Below are 21,554 nucleotides of genomic sequence, written 5' to 3'. Positions count from 1 at the left end.
CTTTAATTTCAAGATATTAAGGCAGTGGCTTGGAGGCAAGTTTTGGTTGCATAAAAACCAAGCGTTCTGCCAAATAGAGCCTCCTGTAGGCTACCAGTCCATATAGGGGCTACCAAACAGCCAACAACAGCCCTTAATTGACATTTCCATGGAATTTTTCATGCTTGTGTTGCTCTCCAACTCTTTTTTACATTCAAATGTGGCTCACGAGTAAAAAAGGTTGGGGAACCCTGTATTAAGGAATACATGTACTGTTAATATGAATGGTGTTTCAACAGCGCCACCTGCTGGTCAGTTTCTGACCAGTCTGACCACCAAGTAGTCAAGGAAGTTGTCAGGAGAAAGAAAGAGGCTGCTCTGATGTTCTTCTGCTTAGAAATAAAATAAAATTTCTCACATCTTTCAGCAGCCTCTTTCTTTCTCCTGACAACTTCCTTGACTACTTGGTGGTCAGACTGGTGGGAAACTGACCAGCAGGTGGCGCTGTTGTAACTATATTCATTCATATTAACAGTACATGTATCTCTCAATATCTGTGAATTAAAGAAAAATAAATAATGAATATACAATGCAACAGTGCTTAGAATAGCCCCCTCTTCAATTTTACATTCACTTTGTTTACTTATCCTTTAATAGGCACGGAACAGTTTGTACTCGATCCATGATCCCCACAGCAAACAATGCCATGAACATAAGTGTGAGTGGGATCAGGAAGCAAAACAAACGGCTGTGATACAAATTGTGCTTCTGTGTTGAGGAACACTGGCTTCACATTAACAGAGAAGTTGATCCCTGTGACTCATGATGACTACGTGGCTTTAATTCAAGCCTTTGTGTATGGCTTCATTCTGGGAAAGACTGGCGGTTGCCAGGAATTCCTTTGATATGATCTATAAAAGGTCATTTCCAGCAATGCTCAGCAGATACTGGAAGTAATGTTCTTCCATGACACCCTTTTGGTCTCCAGTGGGGGATGGACAGTCACCTAGCAATAATAATGCTCTCAGTCTTGCAGCTTGGGCCACTCAGATTCAACCTGGAGCTCTCCAGCCGTTTCTGAACTTCAACTCACACCAGATCATATTTGGAGTTGTGCTTCAAAACCAGCTGAAGAGCCACATAATTTGAGGAAGAAAAAGAAAATTAAGCTACAGTACAAATGGCACACTTTTGTTTTGGACTTCCGAACCAGCCAAAGGAGCCTGGGAAATGTTTTTTTTAAAGGCAAGCGCTAAAAAATTGATTTTCTGGCATTAAAAAAAGAAATACTTATTAACTTTTTTAAGACAAAGTCCTGGGAGTGCGCTACTGTTTGTTCTACGATTGTGTGAGATTCCCAGGACAGCGTCCGGGTATTAATGCAGAAGCAAGGCCAGATTTCTAAAAGATGACATGCTCGAACACCCCCTCAGTGTTGGACTGGCCCACCGGGATACCAGGAAAACTCCCAGTGGGCCCAGGTGTCAGTGGCCCCTCATGCTGCTAAACATTTGGCCTATTTCATGGCCATTCCCTATTTCTTTATGGGAACAAAGAGGCTAAATAGATGGAATAATTTATTATAGTATGTAAAGAATAGAGATTAGGAGAATAGAGGTTGAGTGAGGAGAGGAATAATAAAAGTACTGAGAGTGGGCCCCTGGTTTAATGTTTTTGGTGGGCTCCTTTAAAGGTTTTTGGGTGGTCCTCTAGTGTCCCAGTCCAAAAGTGCACCCCCTGCACACCCTGATTTGCGTGCAACCCTTCAACCGCCCCCCCCCCAACTCTGTGGGGGTTATTTATTAAATTCTGAATGGAAAAAATATTCGAGTTTTATTCACTAGAAAACATGAATTTTTAGAGAAAAAAAACCCTCGAATTTTTCGTGATTTATTTTACCCGAGGCTGCTAAAAGTCTGAATCCGTTCATACATCTCCGAGTTGTCGGGGTCCTGTAGAAGTCAATGGAAAAGGTCCCATTTCAAATTTGAAGACATCATGGTCTGTGCTGAGTTTCGGCCACAAATTCAAAACATTCCTGGGGTTAGAGCAATCTCACACAAAATCCGAGCAATTGGGCATAAAACCTGAAAAATTTGGGCTTTTTTTCCCACAAAAACCCAAGTTTTTGGAGTTTTTTTCCGCACCAATTTTATCATGTTTTTTTAATGATAAATAAGGTCGGACTTTTATTACTTAAAAAATCAGAAAAAATAAGTCACCAAGAAGTTCCATGACCATATAAAAGTACGAGGCCGAAGGCCGAAGTTACCTTAGAGTTCCATGACTTATACAAGTCATGGAACTCTAAGGTAACTTCTAATATCCTCATATTTTCCAACAAGGGGTACTTTATTTATTATAATACACAAGTTTTAGTGAGTCATGTGACAAAAATGACATCACTACTCACCGTTTATAACTGATGACATCACTAGTCTCCATTTATAAGGATATCATTTACAAGATATTCATGGCTTTTGTGTATTATATTGTAGAGATGCACCGAATCCACTATTTTGGATTCGGCTGAACCCCCGAATCCTTTGCGAAAGATTTGGTTGAATACTGAACCGAATCCAAATCCTAATTTGCATATGCAAATTAGGGGTGGGATGGGGAAATGTATTTACTTCCTTGTTTTGTGACAAAAACTCACGTGATTTCCATTCCCACCTCTAATTGCATAGGATTCGTTTCGGCCGGGCAGAAGGATTTGGCCGAATCCGTGATTCGGTGCATCCCTATTATATTGTCATTACTTTAAAAGACTTTCATTTTTTGGTGTTACTGTTCCTTTGATAAGGAATTCAATGGATGAATAACCCTTAATCCAGTTTTTAGAAATCATACCTTGAAGGCCTTTAGGAAGCTCCATGGGTTTCAGGACTTGTTCTGTTACATCTGAGGCACTGAGTCCCTCCAGCCTCTTTTCCCAGAAAAGCTGAAATACATTAAAAGCAGAATAATTAGTGTAAAATGACAAATCAGCAATAGAAATGTTATGAAGAGCCACTCTTCATAACTTAAAGTGACACAGTTTGTTTAGACAAAATTTGCCTTTTTTCATGTCTTAATTTTGTGTTCTGGGTGAACTTCCCCTTTAAACATATCAGTGGACATTTTAGCCCAGGGGTCCCCAACCTTTTTTACCCGTGAGCCACATTCAAATGTAAAAAGAGTTGGGGAGCAACACAAGTCCCTTGGGGTGCCAAATAAGGGCTACTATTGGCTATTTGGTAGCCTCTATGTGAACTGGCAGCCTACAGGAGACTCTATTTGGCACTATACTTAGTTTTTATGCAATTAAAACTTGCTTCCAATCCTGGAATTTAAAAATAAGCTCCTGCTTTGAGGCCACTGGGAGCAACATCCAAGTGGTTGGAGAGCAACATGTTGCTCACAAGCTACTGGTTGGGGATCACTGTTCTAGCCTTTGGTAGTCCCATGCATTTAATAAGCCACTTTCATTAACCCATGTTTAGCAGTGTCTCTGTGTTACCCGTTAATACCTTCCCACCAATAGTGATGAGCGAATCTGTCTCACTTCGTAGAAAGATTTGTGAAACTCTGAAATTTTTTTCGAAATGGCGAAATTTCGCGAAATGAATTGAAGTCAATGGGCGTTTTTTCTTTTGGCGACTTTTTTTTTCCTAATGTATTAAAGTTAATGGGCTTTTTTTTCTTATGGTGACTTTTTTCTACAAATGCATTAAAGTCAATACGGATATCACCTACAGTGGGCAGCTGAGCAGTGCAGCTAAATGCACGATATGAATCCTGTAGGTACAAACCACAGAGAGACAGACGTACTTTCAGTTCTACAGTGGTTTTCTACATGCTCAGTGGTGAATGCATTTCCTTTTCTCTTATGGGAAATTCTTTTTATTCTCATGGGGAACAGCCATTGAGCAAGGTGGGGGGGCGATTGCATGTGTAGTTGTGCAATGTCAGGAGGTGTTGGCACAGGCACTGAGCTGCTTCCGGCTTATCTCCATTTATTACTGCGTGGGAAGGAGAGGAACACAAGCCATCCGTTACCATGGGTGGAATTTGCTCTGACACCACCATATTGCAGTCACCAGCTGAAGTCAGATGCCAGTGCTTGAGCGGAGAGAAACTGACCCATCTGTGTTTAAAGGAGAACTAAAGCCTAACTAAAGAAGTAGCTAGAAATATTGTTCATGATGTTTTGTGCTTCTGTACCAGCCTAAGGCAACCACAGCCCTTTAGCAGTAAAGATCTGTGTCTCCAAAGATGCCCCAGTAGCTCCCCATCTTCTTTTCTGCTGATTCACTGATTCACATGCTCTGTGCTGCTGTCACTTACTGAGCTTAGGGACCCACTCACAATATACAGTACACATAGAATAGAAATGTCACAATATAAGGCTGATTAGTAATTAATACACATAATTACTACATGGCAGCACAGAAACCAGTGCAATTAGCATCAGAATTTAATAATCAGCAAACCTGTAGCATCAGCTTATATTACAGCCAGGGAAGCTCATTTTCTGCTGGATAATTAGTGACGAGCCCTAAGCTTAGCTTCTCAACAGCCAATCAGAGCCCACTGAGCATGTGAGTGTCACAGACACTTTCCAAGATGGTGACCCCCTGTGACAAGTTTGAAGTCCTGGATCATTGCTGCTATTGACAAGCTGAAACTTTAGTCTGGTGCAATAAGTTCACTATATAAAATATGGCACCTTTAGCTATATGAATTTTTAGAGTTTAGTTCTCCTTTAAGATATCAATGGGTATTGCTATATGCACAACAGGCGGCCATGGTTTCTAACATGAGCCTGTTATAGATGGTGCACTTCAACTTTTCATTATTTTTTAGCCTACAGCTAAGAATGTCACATGGCTGTGGGCTGGGGGAGTCGGTGACCCCTGGTAACCAAACAAACAAGCTGACTGTGAGGGTTACATGTTATTGCAGTTCTTATTTCTAATTGCTTATCTTTATGTTACGCTCTTCTCTTACTGATCTTACATTTTGACTTCTAAATGATTGTTGCTAGGATAATCCAGCCCTAGAAACCAGACAGCAGAGGAAATTCCTGTCCTGAGTGCTGTACACAGATCATGCATATCCACAAAAATAAAGCAAACATCCCAGTTGGCAGCATGATGCCACCATTTTTTTCTATATATATTTTTTTTTTGCCTTCCTCTTTCTATTTCTACTGCTTCAGCAAATCAGGGAAAATAACCACAGCCGCATAAAATCAATGAGAGACTACAATTTTATTGTTACTTTTTCTTACTGACCTTTCTGTTCAAGCCCTGTCCTACTGATCATTCAGTCTCTTATTCAACACAATCCTTGGTTTCTAGGATAAACTGAACCCTAGCAACTAGACAGCTGCTAAACGTTCACACTGAAAAGCTGTGAGAACCAAATCGTTTAAAAAAATTGCAGTTGCAAATAGTCTCACTGTCTGCATCACACTTAAGGGGATATATATTAAAGTCTGAATGCCAAAGACTCAAAAAATGTGAGTTTTTTTTACTATAGAATCAAATTTTTTGGGGAAAAAAAACCTTGAACTTTTAGAGATTTATTATACCCCGAGGCTGCAAAAAGTCTGAATCCGAAAATCCACCATCTCAGACCTGCTGAGGTTGTATAAGTCAATGGGAGAGGTCCCTATCCTATTTGGAAGTTTCCTGGTCTGCACTGGATTTAGCTAAAAAAAAAATCAATTTTTTCTGGCAAAAATCTGAAAAATTCAGGCTTTTCGCGAAGAAAACCAAAAAAATATATAGCGTTTCTGGGAAAGAATCTGAAAAAATTGTACGATTCAGATTTTCACGCAATTTTATTAAGTTTTTCCCCGATAAAATCGAGCTTTTTAAATAATAAATAAGGTCAAATCATGGATTCTAGTTTGGTCAGACTTTTTTTAATAATATAATCAGAAATATTCAGATTTTGATTAATAACCCCCTAAATGTTACTTTAAAGGTGAACTAAGCCTTTAATGTCTACAAAATATCGACCCATAAAATGCTTTTAGGTATTTTTTTTCCAAAACTTTGAGTTTTTTTTTACTATAGAATCCAAATTTTTAGTGGAAAAAAACTCAAAGTTGTCGAGCTCTATTATACCCCGAGGCTGCAAAAAGTCATAATCCGAATATCTTCCATCTCAGACCTGCCGAGGTTGTATATAAGTCAATGGGAGAGGTCCCTATCCTATATGGAAATGTCTATTTCTATTTAGGGCAAAAATCTAATCTTTTTCAAGAAAAAGCCCAAAAAAATTGAGCGATATATAGTTATAAAATATGAAAGAATTGTACGATTCAGATTTTAGCTCGATTTTATTGATCCAATAAAAATCGTGCTTTTTTTTAACAATAAATAAGGTCAAATCGTGGATTCTAGTTTGGTCGGACTTTTTTTAATCAGAAAGATTCCGATTTTGATTAATAACCCCCTAAATGTTACTTTAAAGGTGAACTAAGCATAGTAATATAGTAACATAGTAAGTTAGGTAAAAAAAAAAGACACAGGTCCATCAAGTTCAACCTTTCAACTATTTTAACCTGCCTTACTGCCAGTTGAACCTTTTGGGGCCCATTCACTTAGTTCATGTGAAGGAATAGAAGAAAAAAAACTTCGAATTTCGAATGTTTTTTTTTGGCTACTTCGACCTTCGACTACGACTTCGAATCGAACTAAAAATCGTTCGACTATTCAACCATTCGATAGTCGAAGTACTGTCTCTTTAAGAAAAAACTTTGACCCCCTAGTTCGCCACCTAAAAGCTGCCGAAGACACAGGTCCATCAAGTTCAACCTTTCAACTATTTTAACCTGCCTAACTGCCAGTTGAAAATTTTGGGGCCCATTTACTTAGTTCGAGTGAAGGAATAGAAGAAAAAAAAAACTACGGATTTCGAATGTTTTTTTTTGGCTACTTCGACCATCGAATGGGCTACTTCGACCTTCGACTACGACTTCGAATCGAACTTAAAATCGTTCGACTATTCGACCATTCGATAGTCAAAGTACTGTCTCTTTAAGAAAAAACTTCGACCCCCTAGTTCGCCACCAAAAAGCTGCCGAAGTCAATGTTAGCCTATGGGGAAGGTCCCCATTGGCTTAGCAATCTTTTTTTGGTTGAACAAAAATCGTTCGATCGATGGATTAAAATCCTTCGAATTGAACGAATAGCGCTAAATCCTTCGACTTTGATATTTTAAGTCGAAGGATTTAACTTCAACAGTCGAATATCAAGGGTTAAGTAACCCTCGATATTCGACAATAATATATCGACCCATAAAATGCTTTTAGGTTTTATCAATGCAAAGAGAAACTTTTTTTTTTTTTTACTTTCACCATTTGATACATTTGTCGCATCGTGTTCTGTCAATATGGGGGGCCACGTGGACAACCACACAGAAGACAGGGACAAAGGCAATAGTTTTGGGGTACCCCGTAGCTGCACAATTAAGCCCCTAACAAACAGATGGGACTGCTTCCACAGTGAGGATTGTGCAGTCCAGGAAGAGTATAGTGAAACAGCTGAGTGTAAGGAATAGAAAGAGCAGCAGCAATACTATTAATGCTCACACTTTGCCAGGAATAAACTGTTCCAAAGTAGAATTGCACTGAGAATGTTCATCAGATCATTACCCGCCGTGCTCTTTATTCTTCTTCTGTTCTCACCCTCATTACTGAGCGCAGTCAAAACCATTTCCTGACAGTGGCTATTACACTGTTGCACCTTGTAAGGGGAATAGCATAGAAGCCAGCACTATGATAGCACCGATGATTTCTTAAAAACATTCTATTAATAACATGATCATTTTTTAAAAAATGCCATTTTTTTAAAGGAACAGTGTAAAAATAAAAACTGGGTAAATAAATAGGCTGTGCAAAGTAAAAAATGTTTCTAATATAGTTGGTTAGCCAAAAAATGTAATGTATAAAGGCTGGAGTGACTGGATGTGTAACATAATAGCCAGAACACTACTTCCTGCTTTTAGGCTCTCTAACTCTGAGTTAGTCAGCGACTTGAAGGGGGGCCACATGGGACATTTCTGTTCAGTGAGTTTGTAATTGATCCTCAGCTTTCAGCTCAGATTCAAAAGCAACAGATATGACCCATGTGCCCCCCCCTCAAGTATCTGATTGGCTTCTGCCTGGTAACCAATCAGTGTAAACCAAGAGAGCTGAAAAGCAGGACTTGTGCTGTTAACCAATCAATGGAAACCAAGAGAGCTGAAAAGCAGGACTTGTGCGGTTTTGATAATTTATGATGATCCCGAAGCTTAACCTCGGAACTAAAACCCAGACTACACTGAGCATGTGCACAGTCTTGGTCTTGCAAATATGTATAACAAAGTTACAAGATGGTGACCCCCTGTGGCCAACTTTGAAAGCATAAATTATTTGTTTGATTAGGCTTGTGGTGCAGTAAGTTCATGTTTATGTTTAGTATACAAAATACAGCATTTATAACCTCATTCTATTTTAGACTTTACTTCCCCGTTAAGGAGACCCTGGCGATGACTGTAAATGTAATTTACAATGTAGTTTAAATGCAAACTGCTCTTTAAAATGACTTTTCAGGCAGAAAAAACACCTGTGCCAGAGGTGACATGTTTCTATTAAACCAATCTCTTTATAACAAAAAACAAAGTTCCATGTAAGATAAGTAAGGTTATGTTTAGGGATGAACCAAATCTATCTTGGATTCGGCCAAACCCCCGAATCCTTTGTGAAAGATTCGGCTCAATTCTGAACCTAATCCAACTTCTATATGCAAATTAGGGGTGGGAAGGGGAAAAATGTTTACTTCCTTGTTTTGTGACAAAAGTCAGACTATTTCCCTCCCTGTCCCTAATTTGCATATGCAAATTAGGAGTCGGGTTCGGCGTGGCAGAAGGATTCGGGTGAATCCAAATCCTGCTGAAAAAGGCTGAATACTGGCAGAATCCTGAACCGAATCCTGGATTTGGTGCATCCCTAATTATGTTATCGTCACTTAAGGCACCAAGGCTAAAAGTTTTTTTTTAATTGTTCTTCCTAAAAATGATCCAAAAATTAACCAAAAGAGCTTCTAAACGGAAAAGGGGGTATGAAACACAAGGTATATAAGGATGGGCAAGATCAAGGGGCAGATTTATCAGGGGTCAAATTGAAAATTTTTGATTTTTATTAATGGTCAAAACTGTCAATTTCGACTAGGGAGTTATTCAAATTTGATTCGAGTTTTTCAAAAAATTAGAATTAGATTTTCAAGATTCATCATACGCTGGCCCTTTAAGAACTCAAATTCGACTATTCGTTTTTAAAATCCAAATCTAATTGGATTCTAATTCGATTCGAGTTTTCGGATCGATTACATTCATCCAAGTTTTGAAAATGTGATTTTTTTTTAAATAAATTCTGATTGGTGGAAGTTATGGGAGTTTATGGGAATCTTAAATAACTCACATGAATTTGAAATTCGACCCTTGATAAATCTACTCACAAGAGTCAGCAATATCAGAGATGTGGCACTGAGCTGTGAGCACTGAATTTCATAGGTGGTAGTAGCATATGGTGCATTTAGAAGAAAAGATAGGTTAGGATAGACTAGGTTAGGGTAGACTAGGGTAGGCTTCGATTCGCTTTCTTACAAAAATTTAAAAACTCTACTATAGGTATGGGACCTGTTATACCTGCTCGGGACCTGGAGTTTTCCAGATATTGGATCTTTCCGTAATTTGGATCTTCATACCTAGTTCACACGAGGAGATTCGGGGAGATTTTGTCGCCTGGCGACTAATCGCCTCGTCTTTTGAGCGACAATCTCCATGAACTGCCTCAGCGTGTCTTCCCATAGGCTATAATGAAAAGTCGCCTGCGCTAAAGCACACGCGGCGATGCGTTTTCAGTAGTCGCCAAAAGTTGCCTCATGGAGGATATTTCGGGTGACTTCAGAAAACGCATTGCCGCGTGTGTTTTAGCGCAGGCGACTTTTAACGAAGAAGAACTGAATCATATGAACACTATGGGGGTTATTTATTAAAGTCCGAATGCTAAAAACTCTAAGATTTTTTTTAACTAGAAAATCAGAATTGTTAGTGGAAAAAAAACTTTTTCGAAGAATTTTTCGAGATTAGATACAAAAAAAATCAGAATCCGAAAATCCGGCATCTCAGACCTGCCGACCTTGTGTATAAGTCAACGGGAGAGGCTCCTATCCTACTTGGAAGCTATTGTGGTCTGCACTGGGTTTAGCCTGTAAATCCGATCATTAAAATTGTACGATTTCAATTAAGGAAAAAGCCTGAGAAAAAAATGAACATATGATTAGGGGAAAAGCGATACGATTTTTCATGCATTTTTTGGGGATTTTTCCCAGAACTGATTAATTTGTGCCTTTTAAATAATAAATAAGGTCAAATTGTGAATGCTGGTTTGGTCGGACTTTTTTTATTTAAAAAATCCGAAAAATTTGAATTTTGATAAATCACCCCCTAACAGTGCAGTCTAAAACATAGTGCCTGAAGTTTAGATGTTATTCTGTTTGTAGCTTGGGTGTTTTTCTTTATTCTATATAAAAACATAACCTGCATGACGGGAATCCTTGGGTGTGGTTGTACAGACTCATTATTCTGTGACCTGATGGGAAGGCAGGTTACTCACAGTTTTATATTAGCCTTATTTCAAGGCATACGGTATTGGAGAGCTAATGGAGCAAGTGTTGGGGTATCAAGATAATGTGCTGGGCAATTTAGGTGCTGGGCCAAGTATTATTGCTTTGGTTGTAAACACTACTAGTCCAGTCTCTGCCTGAAATGATTTCATGGATAAGTCTGCCGTGTAGCTATTGTATTCACTGTAAAGTAACACCAAAAAATGAAAGTGCTTAAAGTAATGAAAATATCATGTAGTGTTGCCCTGCACTGGTAAAACTCATGTGTTTGCTTCAGAAACACTACTATAGTTCATATAAATAAGCTGCAATGTAGCAATGGCGTAAATTAAAAAACGGCTATTTGGCACAGGTTAAAAGTGGATAACAGATAACACCATTATGTTCTACAGAGCTTATATGTTATCTGCTGTGTATCCTGAGTCTTTTCTCCTTTGAATAGCTGCCCTATGGCTACACAGCAGCTCGTTTATATAAACTATAGTAGTACTTATCTTTTATCTACTGTGTATCCTGTGCTTGAATGGCTGCCCCCATGGCTATATAGCAGCTTGTTTATATAAACTATAGTAGTAATTATCTGTTATCTACTGTGTATCCTGTGCTTGAATGGCTGCGCCCATGGCTACACAGCAGCATGTTTATATAAACTATAGTAGTACTTATCTGTTATCTACTGTGTATCCTGTGCTTGAATGGCTGCCCTCATGGCTACACAGCAGCTTGTTTATATAAACTATAGTAGTACTTATCTGTTATCTACTGTGTACCCTGTGATTGAATGGCTGCCCCCATGGCTACACAGCAGCTTGTTTATATAAACTATAGTAGTACTTATCTGTTATCTACTGTGTATCCTGTGCTTGAATGGCTGCCCCCATGGCTATATAGCAGCTTGTTTATATAAACTATAGTAGTACTTATCTGTTATCTACTGTGTATCCTGTGCTTGAATGGCTGCCCCTGTGGCTACGCAGCAGCTTGTTTATATAAACTATAGTAGTACTTATCTGTTATCTACTGTGTATCCTGTGCTTGAATGGCTGCCCCTGTGGCTACATAGCAGCTTGTTTATATAAACTATAGTTTATATAAAACGAAAGTTTTGGGGCACACAGGGCCCTTTATCAAGGCTTGATAAAGGGCCCTGTGTGGCCTGAAACTTTGCCATGTTTTTAAGTCTACAATGAGCCAATAAAATCACCTTTTGCATTCACTAAAACAGATCAGTGTGCTACCGCGATTTTGGATTTTGTTGCAGAATGGGTAACTCTGGCATGATCCTGCCAGAAAATGCACTGTGTGTGTGTATATACATATATTTAGGACACACACAGATATCTATATATCGACTTAAAGAAGAAAAGGCTAAATTAAATAAACTTTATCAGAAAGGTCTATATAAATACACCAGTAATCCCTCAAAGTAATGTTGCTCTGAGTCCTCTGTCAAAAGAAACAGCACATTTCTTTCCTTCTATTGTGTACTCATGGGCTTCTGTATCAGACTTCCTGTTTTCAGCTTAAACCTCCAGGGCTAGGGCTTGAGCATGCTCAGTTTGCTCCTCCCTGCTGTAATCTGAGCCCAGAGCTATGAGTGAGCAGGGAAAGACTAAGGCAGGAAGTGATGTCACACCAAGCTAATATGGCAGCTGCTATCCTAAACAAACAGAGAGAGCTTCTAGAGCTGTTTACTCAGGTATGGTAAAGCAGAATAAATACAGTGTTATAGCTTGCACTATTGTGGCCCATCTATTGGCAATAAACTGCCTCGGTAGCTTTCCTTCTCCTTTAAGATAATATAAAAATAAAGACAGTAATGAGGCATAACAGGTGTCTGGAAATACCTCCCAGTAAAACCGACTCTCGTCTGCTTTTATGTTGAGATTTCACCTGCGAGCAGATGAAATATATATATACAGTATATACTGTATATCCTGCACGGAATCACTTGTTCCACCTAGTCATCGGTAAAGACATAAACATCATTTCCAATGCACTCCTCCATTAAAAGGGGCTGGTTCAATTTAAAGTTAACTGTTAGTATGTTATAGAATGGCCGATTCTAAGCAACTTTTCAGTTGGCCTTCATTTTTTATCGTTTTTGAATTATTTGCCTTCATCTTCTAGCTCTTTTCCAGCTTTCAGATGGGGGGGGGGTCGCATGACCCAAATCTAAAAAACAAATGGTCTGTAAGGCTACAAATCTATTGTTTTACGTACTTTTCATTACTACTCTTTTTTATCCAGTCCTCTCCTTTTCATATTCCAGTCTATTATTCAAATCAATGCATGGTTGCTAGGGACATTTGGACCCCACCAACCAGAGTGCTGAAATTGCAAACTGGAGAGCTGCTGAATAAAAAGCGAAATAACTCACAAAAACCACAAATAACAAAAAAAATTGAAAACCAATTGCAAATTGTCTCAGAATATTCCTCTCTAGCGGGTGTCTGTAAAGCCACTTACCTGCCGGGGTTGTTCAATCACCCTCTGGGGGTCTGATTTCACTTTGTTACTGGGGTGGTTGGTAATTTTGGTTACTGGCTGTTTAAAGATTGAGGCAGTTTGTCGAATAGGCAACGTCGTGTTTAAGTCTGGTTTACTCTGCAAGACAAAAGCCACAATAGTGTAATTGGTATAAAAATACATCACCACTAACAGTATTGGATAAAAGAGGGCAATAGCATTACAGTTCTTAGTAGGATGCACCGAATCCATTTCAACACGATTCGGATTCGGCCTAATCCTTCTCCCCGGCTGAACCGAATCTGAATTTGCAAATGTAAATGAGGGGCAGGGAGGGAAATCGCGTGACTTTTTGTCACAAAACAAGGAAGTAAACAATTTTTTCCCATTCCCGTCCCTAATTTGCATATGCAAATCAGGACTCGGATTCGGTTCGGCCGAATCTTTCGCAAACGATTCGGGGGGTTCGGCCGATTCCAAAATAGAGGATTCGGTGCATCCCTAGTTCTTAGAGAAGTGGTTTACCCACACAATCCAATGACTGACACATGGGGCAAATTTACTAAAGGGCTAAGTGACTAACGCTGACGTGACGTCATTTCGGAACTTTCACGATTTACTAACGGCCGCAGGATTCACATCGCTAGTGAAAGAAACAGACGCTAGCGATCATTCGCATGCTATCACCAGGCAAATTTTCGCTCTCGTGAATGGACGTAACCACGCAAATTCACTAAAATGCGGATTTTACTGAACGTTACCCGTTTCGCCAGACTTGCCTTCACCACCTCAGACCAGGTGAAGTGCAATAGAGTAGATAGGAGTTACTCAAAAAATTTAGAATTTTTTTCTAAGTCCCAAAAAACGCTGGCGACTTTTCAGGTTTTCGGGGTGATAGGCTGCAAAAGATCGTAATTTTTGGGGTATCCGGCTTCCCCCCTACATTTCCTAACATATGGCACATAAACTATACACTGGGCTCATGTGTAGGGCAATATAACAACTCTATTTTATTTTATTAAGGTTCCCTGGACTTGTGTAGTGTAATGTATTTGCTGCAACATATACGTCCATTAAATTTAACTTCTTGGCGTATGCTAATTAGCCAACGCTAGCACAACTTTGCTTTGCTTTTTCGGCGCCCTGGACGCAACTTCGCATTTTAGTGAATTAGCGTTGTCCTGGCGAATTTTCGCCTGGTGAAGTGTTGCGATGTGAGTGAAGCCATCGCTCGAATTTTCGTGGGTTAGTGAATTTGCCCAATAGGGATGTCGCGGACTGTTCGCGCGAACATCGACCGTTCGCGTCCGCCGAATGTTCGCGAACGTAACGCAACGTTCGCCAATTTGGGTTCGCCTTAGCTGGCGCTTTTTTTGCCATTTCTCCCCCAGACCAGCAGATACATGGCAGCCAATCAGGAAGCTCTCCCTCCTGGACCACCCCCACACCCCCTGGACCACTCCCCTTCCATATATAAACTGAAGCCCTGCAGCGTTTTTTCATTCTGCCTGTGTGTGCTTGGAAGAGCTAGTGTAGGGAGAGAGCTGTTAGTGATTTGAGGGACAGTTGATAGTAACTTTGCTGGCTAGTAATCTACTTGATACTGCTCTGTATTGTAGGGACAGAACTCTGCAGGGATTTGAGGGACATTTTAGGTTAGGTAGCTTTGCTGGCTAGTAATCTACCTTCTACTGCAGTGCTCTGTATGTAGCTGCTGTGGGCAGCTGTCTGTCCTGCTGCTGATCTCCCATCTGCATCTGTTCTTCAAACCACTGCCACCTAGCTGTGTGAGCTTTTTCACATTCTGTCTAAATATCAATAATAATACCGTCTCCAGAAATGCCACCTGAGTGACGTAGTGTGATTTCTGCCCTTTACAGCACAAAACGCAGCGCTGTGTCAACAATGGATTCTTTAGAAACATATTTGCCCTTGATCCCCCTCTGGCATGCCACTGTCCAGGTCGTTGCACCCTTTAAACAACTTTAAAATCATTTTTCTGGCCTTCGCCTTCCCATTGAAGTCTATGGGGTTCGCAACGTTCGCATTTTTGTCCGGACGTTCGCGAACATGTCCGCGAACATTTTTTCCGACGTTCGCTACATCCCTATTGCCCAATGGATGGGAGATTCCCAATGGAATACAGGCAGTCCCTGGGTTACGTACGAGATAGGGTCTGTAGGTTTCTTCTTCAGTTGAATTTGTATGGAAGTTGAAACATATACATTTACTTATTAAATGCAGCATAAGGTGGCCATAGACGTAACAATTACGAAAAGATCGTTCCAAGAAAGATCGTTAGTTTCAATACACACGTGTAGAGCTGAATCGTCAGATATACAGGTAGATATACGGGAAGAAACAATAGAATTCTACCTGTATCTGACGATTCAGCACTAACAATGGCCGATGTTTGGGTCCCTTCAAAGGCGCCCGACGAGCCGACGGATATCCAAGTCTTCTGTCGATATCAGCCGGCTCTTTTTCCACCATACACACACCGAATATCGTACGATAATTTGTTTCGTACAATATTATCTGTGCGTCTATGGCCACCTTTAGACCGATGTTTGTCTTAAAGGGATACTGTCATGGGAAAAATGTTTTTTCAAAATGAATCAGTTAATAGTGCTGCTTCAGCAAAATTCTGCACTGAAATCCATTTCTCAAAAGAGCAAACAGATTTTTTTATATTCAATTTTGAAATCTGACATGGAGCTAGACATATTGTCAATTTCCCAGCTGCCCCATGTCATGTGACTTGTGCCTGCACTTTAGGAGAGAAATGCTTTCTGGCAGGCTGCTATTTTTCCTTCTCAATGTAACTGAATGTGTCTCAGTGAGACATGGGTTTTTACTATGATGATCTAAATTCTGTGATTAGATTAAAAAACAACCCTGATCATTTTTCATTTCTACCATATGAAGATTTTGTTTCAAAAAACGTAGTCATAGTCATAACTAAACATGACAGCAGTCGTTTTATTTTCTCGGAATGGGACTGCCCAGCTTGCGGCTGTGGGTTTCTATACTGATATGACAAAATAAACTAATTTTAGTTCTTCATTTCACGGACTCTCTGTCCTTTCACATTTGTGTGATGAGGAAACTCTGACACAATAACCACAAAAGTAGCTGACACTGGTTTTCTGAACAGTGCTGGATAGGAATGGCCACATTATCACTGTTGCTGAACTACACCTTCCAACTTGTCACCATTTGCTTCAGGGTTTGGAAAGTTGTAGTTTAACCACCAGAGCTTGAGACCCTACACTTTAGAATAGAGATGCGTCTTTGCAGAAGATTTATAGGGGTTGTTCCCCTTTCTGACACTTTTCTTCAGTTTAGTTGTTATTAGATTGTTTGTTTGCTTCCCATCTTTATTTTTTTACCGTTTCCCAAAATTATAGTTTAACAATGGCCAAGCTCTAGGGGCAGATTCTGAACTGTTATAATTTGTTACATATAGTTGATACAATTAGGGGGTTATTTACTAAACTCCGAATGCAAAAATCACGAAAATTTCATGATTTTCTTTTTTTATACTTTTAAAAAGTCACGAATTTTCGGGAATTTATTAAACCCAGAGGACGGAAAAGTCACAATCTAAACATCCGACATCTCAGACCTGTCGAGGTTGCATATAAGTCAATGGGAGAAGTCCCAATGATTTTTTGATGTGCGCTGGGTTTCGTGCAATAAGGGTGAAAATTATGAAAAAAAAAAAACACGAAAATCGGATGGAAAAAAATATGAGAAAATCGTGAAAATCTGTTTTTTTCCAACAAAGCAAATTTTCGGGAAAATGTAATAATAAATAAGCATAAAAAACCCGAGTGGATTTGATCCGAGTTTGTAGCAGAAAGTGTTGAGACCAATTCGGACTTTGATAAATAACCCCCTTGGTTGATCCATTTCTCAGCAGTATCTGTGGAATATCAATTATTGTATCAATTCTAACAGCTGCCTTTAAAGGGGTAGTTCACCTTTAAGTTAACTTTAGTATATTATAGAATGGCCAATGCTTAGCTACTTTTGAATCGGTCTTCATTATTTATTTTTTATACTTTTTGAATGATTTGCCTTCTTCTTTTGATTCTTCCCAGCTTTCAAATGGGGGTCACTGACCCCATCTAAAAAACAAATGCTAGGTAAGGCTATACATTTATTGTTGTTTTTATTTCTCATCTTTCTGTTCAGGCCTCTCCTATTCATATTCCAGTCTCTTATTCAAATCAAAGCATGGTTGCTAGAGTAATTTGGACCCTAGCAACCAGACTGCTGAAAATTCAAACTGGAAATCTGCTGCATAAAAACAAAATATCTCAAAAGTCTCATAGTATAATAAAAAATTAAAACCAATTGCAAATTGTCTCAGAATTTCAACCCCTTTAATGAAACTCAGGGATTTGGCTCAGCAGGGCCAAGAGAAGAAATGTCTCAACTAAATGTATCCCCCTCCCAGAGCTAAACCAGAAAGACATAAGAAGGTGAAAAATGAAACTTGACATTTTGGGGGGTTATTTATCAAAGGTGGAATTTTGAAAAAAATTTTTAAACTCTAATAAAAAGTTTATTCACAAGTCTAATGGTATGTTTTTAATGAAAAAAACTGTGAGCATTTAAAATTCGATCAAATAGTTCTGACCCAAAAACTGGAATCAAATTCGAATTGCGGTTTCATCCGAAAAAAAACCCTCAACTTTTGTGCGTACATTTTTTTTTTTGTTGGTGGTTTTAAATTTGAACTTTATAATAATTATTATATTATCACATGCCTATGATAATTAGCCTTTTTATTTCATTATATTAGTAATGTGGTAAATATACACAAAGTGGTTGTTTACAGCTTGATCACTTTTGCCTTTTTATTCACAGTATAGGGGAGTACACAGGCTTAAAATTAGGCATGCGAAGAATCCACTGATCCGGTCGAACACCGAATCCGTATCCTAATTTGCATATGTGGAGGTGTGAAGGGGAAAACATTTTTTACTTCCTTGTTTTTGTTTTGTGAAAGTCATGTGATTTCCCTCCCCGCCTCAAATTTGCATATGCGTTTCGTGTCCCCAAAGGACACTTAATCCTAGGCCTATGATTAAGTGTCCTTTGGAGACACGAAACGCGTCAGGCTTTTAATTTTTATACATGATGTAAATAAAGACTTTTGTATTATTTCACAAAAAAATTTTTGATACATTTTGTGCAGTTGATTACCTCTCATCTGCATGAAACTGCATTGGATACTGTTACTCCAAAGTTAATGGGCAATATGGAGTGTTTTGTCCCCCATGTCCCCAGAGCTACAAAATCGGCCCATTGTTACCCATGGGAGCAGTCAGTTGTACAGAGCAGAGCCCAAAACATACACACGATACAACTTGCTAGAAGTTCATTGACACTGAATGGCTACAGAAGGAAACTTGCACAGCAGCCCTAGAGAATAAGTAAAATGTGTGAAAAGTTAGTTGCTTTAGCTGACCTTTAAAGGGGCTGTTCAACTTTAAATTAACTGCTAGTATGATGTAGAGAGGGATATTCTGAGACAATTTGCAATTGGTTTTCATTATTTATTATTTGTGGTTTTTGAGTTATTTAGCTTTTTATTCAGCAGTTCTCCAGGTTGCAATTTCAGCCATCTGGTTGCCAGGGTCCCAATTCCCCTAGCAACCGTGCATTGATTTGAATAAGAGACTGGAATATTAATAGGAGAGGCCTGAATAGAAAGAGGAGTAATAAAAAGTAACAATAACAATACATTTGTAGTCTTACAGAGCATTTGTTTTTAGATGGGGTCAGTGACCTCCATTTCGAGAGCTGGAAAGAATGAGAAGAAAAAAGCAAATCATTTAAAAACAACCAATTGAAAAGCTGCTTAGAACTGGCCATTCTATAACATACTAAAATGTAACTTAAAGGTGAACCACCCCTTTAAAGGAGAAGGAAATAAAGGAGAAGGAAATGAAGGAGCTGGAAGAGGATTGCTCAGTCGTGCTCACTGGAATAACCCCCGGGCCGGTGCAGTTTTCTGCTGTAAGGAGCATCATCCCGGGGTTTCAGGTAAGTAAATGTGATCACTTGGGGGTGCCTAACTTTTGGCACCCCCAAATAAAAAATACTTTCCTTCTCCTTTAAAGGGGTTGTTCACCTTCCAACACTTTTTTCAGTTCAATTGGTTTCAGACAGGTCACCAGAAATAAAGACTTTTTCCAATTACTTTCTATTTTCTATGTGTGACTGTTTTTCTAATACTGAAGTGTAAGTCTAATTTTTCACCTTTCTAAAGCTGCTCTGGGAGGTGGGGGTCGCCGACTCTCTAAATTGTTCTAAATTGATACATTTAGTTGATACATTTCTTATCTTTGTCCTTGCTGAGCAGAATCCCTGAATTTCATTACAGTTGTTAGGGTTAGGCCACACTGGGCGTTTTGGGGAGATTTTGTCGCCTGGCGACTAATCGCCTCATTTTTGCGGCGACCAATCTGCCCAAACGCCTTCCCTCACTCTGCTCTGGCGACCAAATTTCCCCAAAACAACCAGTGTGGCCTAACCCTTAGAATTGATACAATAGTTGCCAATACTCCAAAGATAATGCTGAGATATGTATCAACTAATTGTATCAACTGAATGTATCAACTGAATGTAGCAACTAAATGTAGCAACTAAATGTAGAAACTAAATGTAGCAACTAAGGGCAGTGACACACCAGGAGATTAATCGCTAGCGAAAAATCGCTGCTTCTCTGGGCAACTAATCTCCTGCACTCTCCAGTAAAAAGCTTTCCCATAGGCAATAATGTGAATCCCTGGTAGTAAAACCCATGCGTCGCTCCAGTCTCCCAAAATCGCTTGAAGTTTCCTCTTGTAGTTGCCTTCGGGCGACTTTTGACAACGCAGCGCCGCGTGTGCTTTAGCGCAGGCAACTTTTCATTATAGCGGATGGGAAGACACGAGGAGGCAGTTCGGGGAGATTGTCACCCAGAAGGCGAGGCAATTAGTCGCCAGGCGACAAAATCTCCCCGAATCTCCTCGTGTGAACTAACCCTAAATGTGGCAACTAAATTTATCAACTAATTGTATCAACTAGGAGGCAGATTTATCAAGGGTCCAATTTCCAATTTGAAAAACTTCGAAATTCATATTCAAAAAGAACAACCGAAATTAAGTCAAAGTTTTTTTTTGGCCGAATACGTCAAAAAAACCTTCGAATTTTCAAAGTTCACCAATTGACTCCAAATAGGTTATAGGAGGTCCCCCATAGGTTAAAACAGCAATTCGGCAGGTTTAAGATGGCGAATGGTCGAAGTCGAAGAGACAGTACGTGATAAATTTTGATATTCAAATTTTCACATTTTTTTCAAATTGGAATTGAATTTGGACTATTCCCTAGTCGAAGTATACAAAAAATAGCTCGAAATTAGATTTTTTTTTTTCATTCGAAAATTCACCTCGACCTTTGAAAAATTTGCCCCTAAATGTAGCAACTAAATGTAGCAACTAAATGTAGCAACTAAATGTAGCAACAGTGCAGAATCTGCACCTGAATTACTGAGCTGCCAGACTCAAGCACCAGAGACATTAAACTTAGATTTTGGAAAAACGGTAAAAAAGTAAAAAAAAAATGGAAAGCAATTTAAAAAAACTCTATTTCTGGTGAACAATCTACAAACAAGTGAAAAAGTGTTGGGAAGGTGAACAAGCCCTTTAAGGGAAAATCACCATGAGATGTAAGCAGCTTATAAATCGGGTTTATAGTATATTTGGAAGCAGCTGATGGAAAGGAGTTTCAGAAAAGAGAATTAGTGCAGAGAATCTTATTGAGGCTCTATATGAGCAGCAGGGCTTCTAACAAACCTTATTTTGATTGAGAGGATCATTTCTTAGTCTCTGTTTGTTCTTCTGCAATTTACTGGGCATCATCTTTCCCGTTCTGAAGTCAAAACTGTTGAGATCAACACTGTTTCCCAGGTACCTTGCCAACTGAGGCTTGCTTCTGAATTTCTTACCATTTGGACTAAAAAGAAGAAAATACTTTTACAACTCTTGGAAACCGGAGAACCTGCTTTCAGCTACAAACTTAACTATTTCAAAAAAAATCAAATTTGGCTGAATCTGGACCTATTCCATCCAAAACTGATCTATTCGGCCAAAAAAAATTAAATTCAGTTGGTCTTTTTGAATTAGAATTTCAATCTTTTCAGATTCAGAATTCAACCCTAGATAAATATGGGCAGATGTATCAAGAGTCAAATTTCGAGTTTATGGGAGTTTCTAAAAACTCCCATCAACTCCCATAAACTCAAAATTTGAAAAAAAAGAATGAAAAAATGGGTGAATATGTTTGAGCTGCAAATTTGAATCATATTTGAATCGAATTCGATCAGATTCAATTCAAGATTTTTTTTAAAAAAAATGTTTTTTTTCCAAAAGTCCACCAAATAAC

General features: G+C 39.0%; 1 protein-coding gene across 2 annotated transcripts in view; it reads right to left on the bottom strand.

Annotated features, from left to right (window-relative positions):
* The window catches only part of mbd2.S (methyl-CpG binding domain protein 2 S homeolog), a 59,466-nt gene that overhangs the window by 24,912 nt on the left and 13,000 nt on the right, over positions 1 to 21,554 (bottom strand). For both annotated transcript variants that reach the window (XM_018234748.2, NM_001090318.1), the window contains 3 exon segments: positions 20,966 to 21,125; positions 13,113 to 13,250; positions 2,833 to 2,923 (listed from right to left, as the gene is read on the bottom strand). In XM_018234748.2, coding sequence (XP_018090237.1) covers positions 2,833 to 2,923; positions 13,113 to 13,250; positions 20,966 to 21,125 — 389 coding nt within the window.

The sequence above is a fragment of the Xenopus laevis genome, chromosome 1S, assembly GCF_017654675.1.
Source record: "Xenopus laevis strain J_2021 chromosome 1S, Xenopus_laevis_v10.1, whole genome shotgun sequence".
In the NCBI taxonomy this organism is placed as follows: Eukaryota; Metazoa; Chordata; class Amphibia; order Anura; family Pipidae; genus Xenopus; species Xenopus laevis.
The sequence above is the reverse complement of the archived record's forward strand: the minus strand, read 5'-3'. Positions and strand labels throughout refer to the sequence as shown.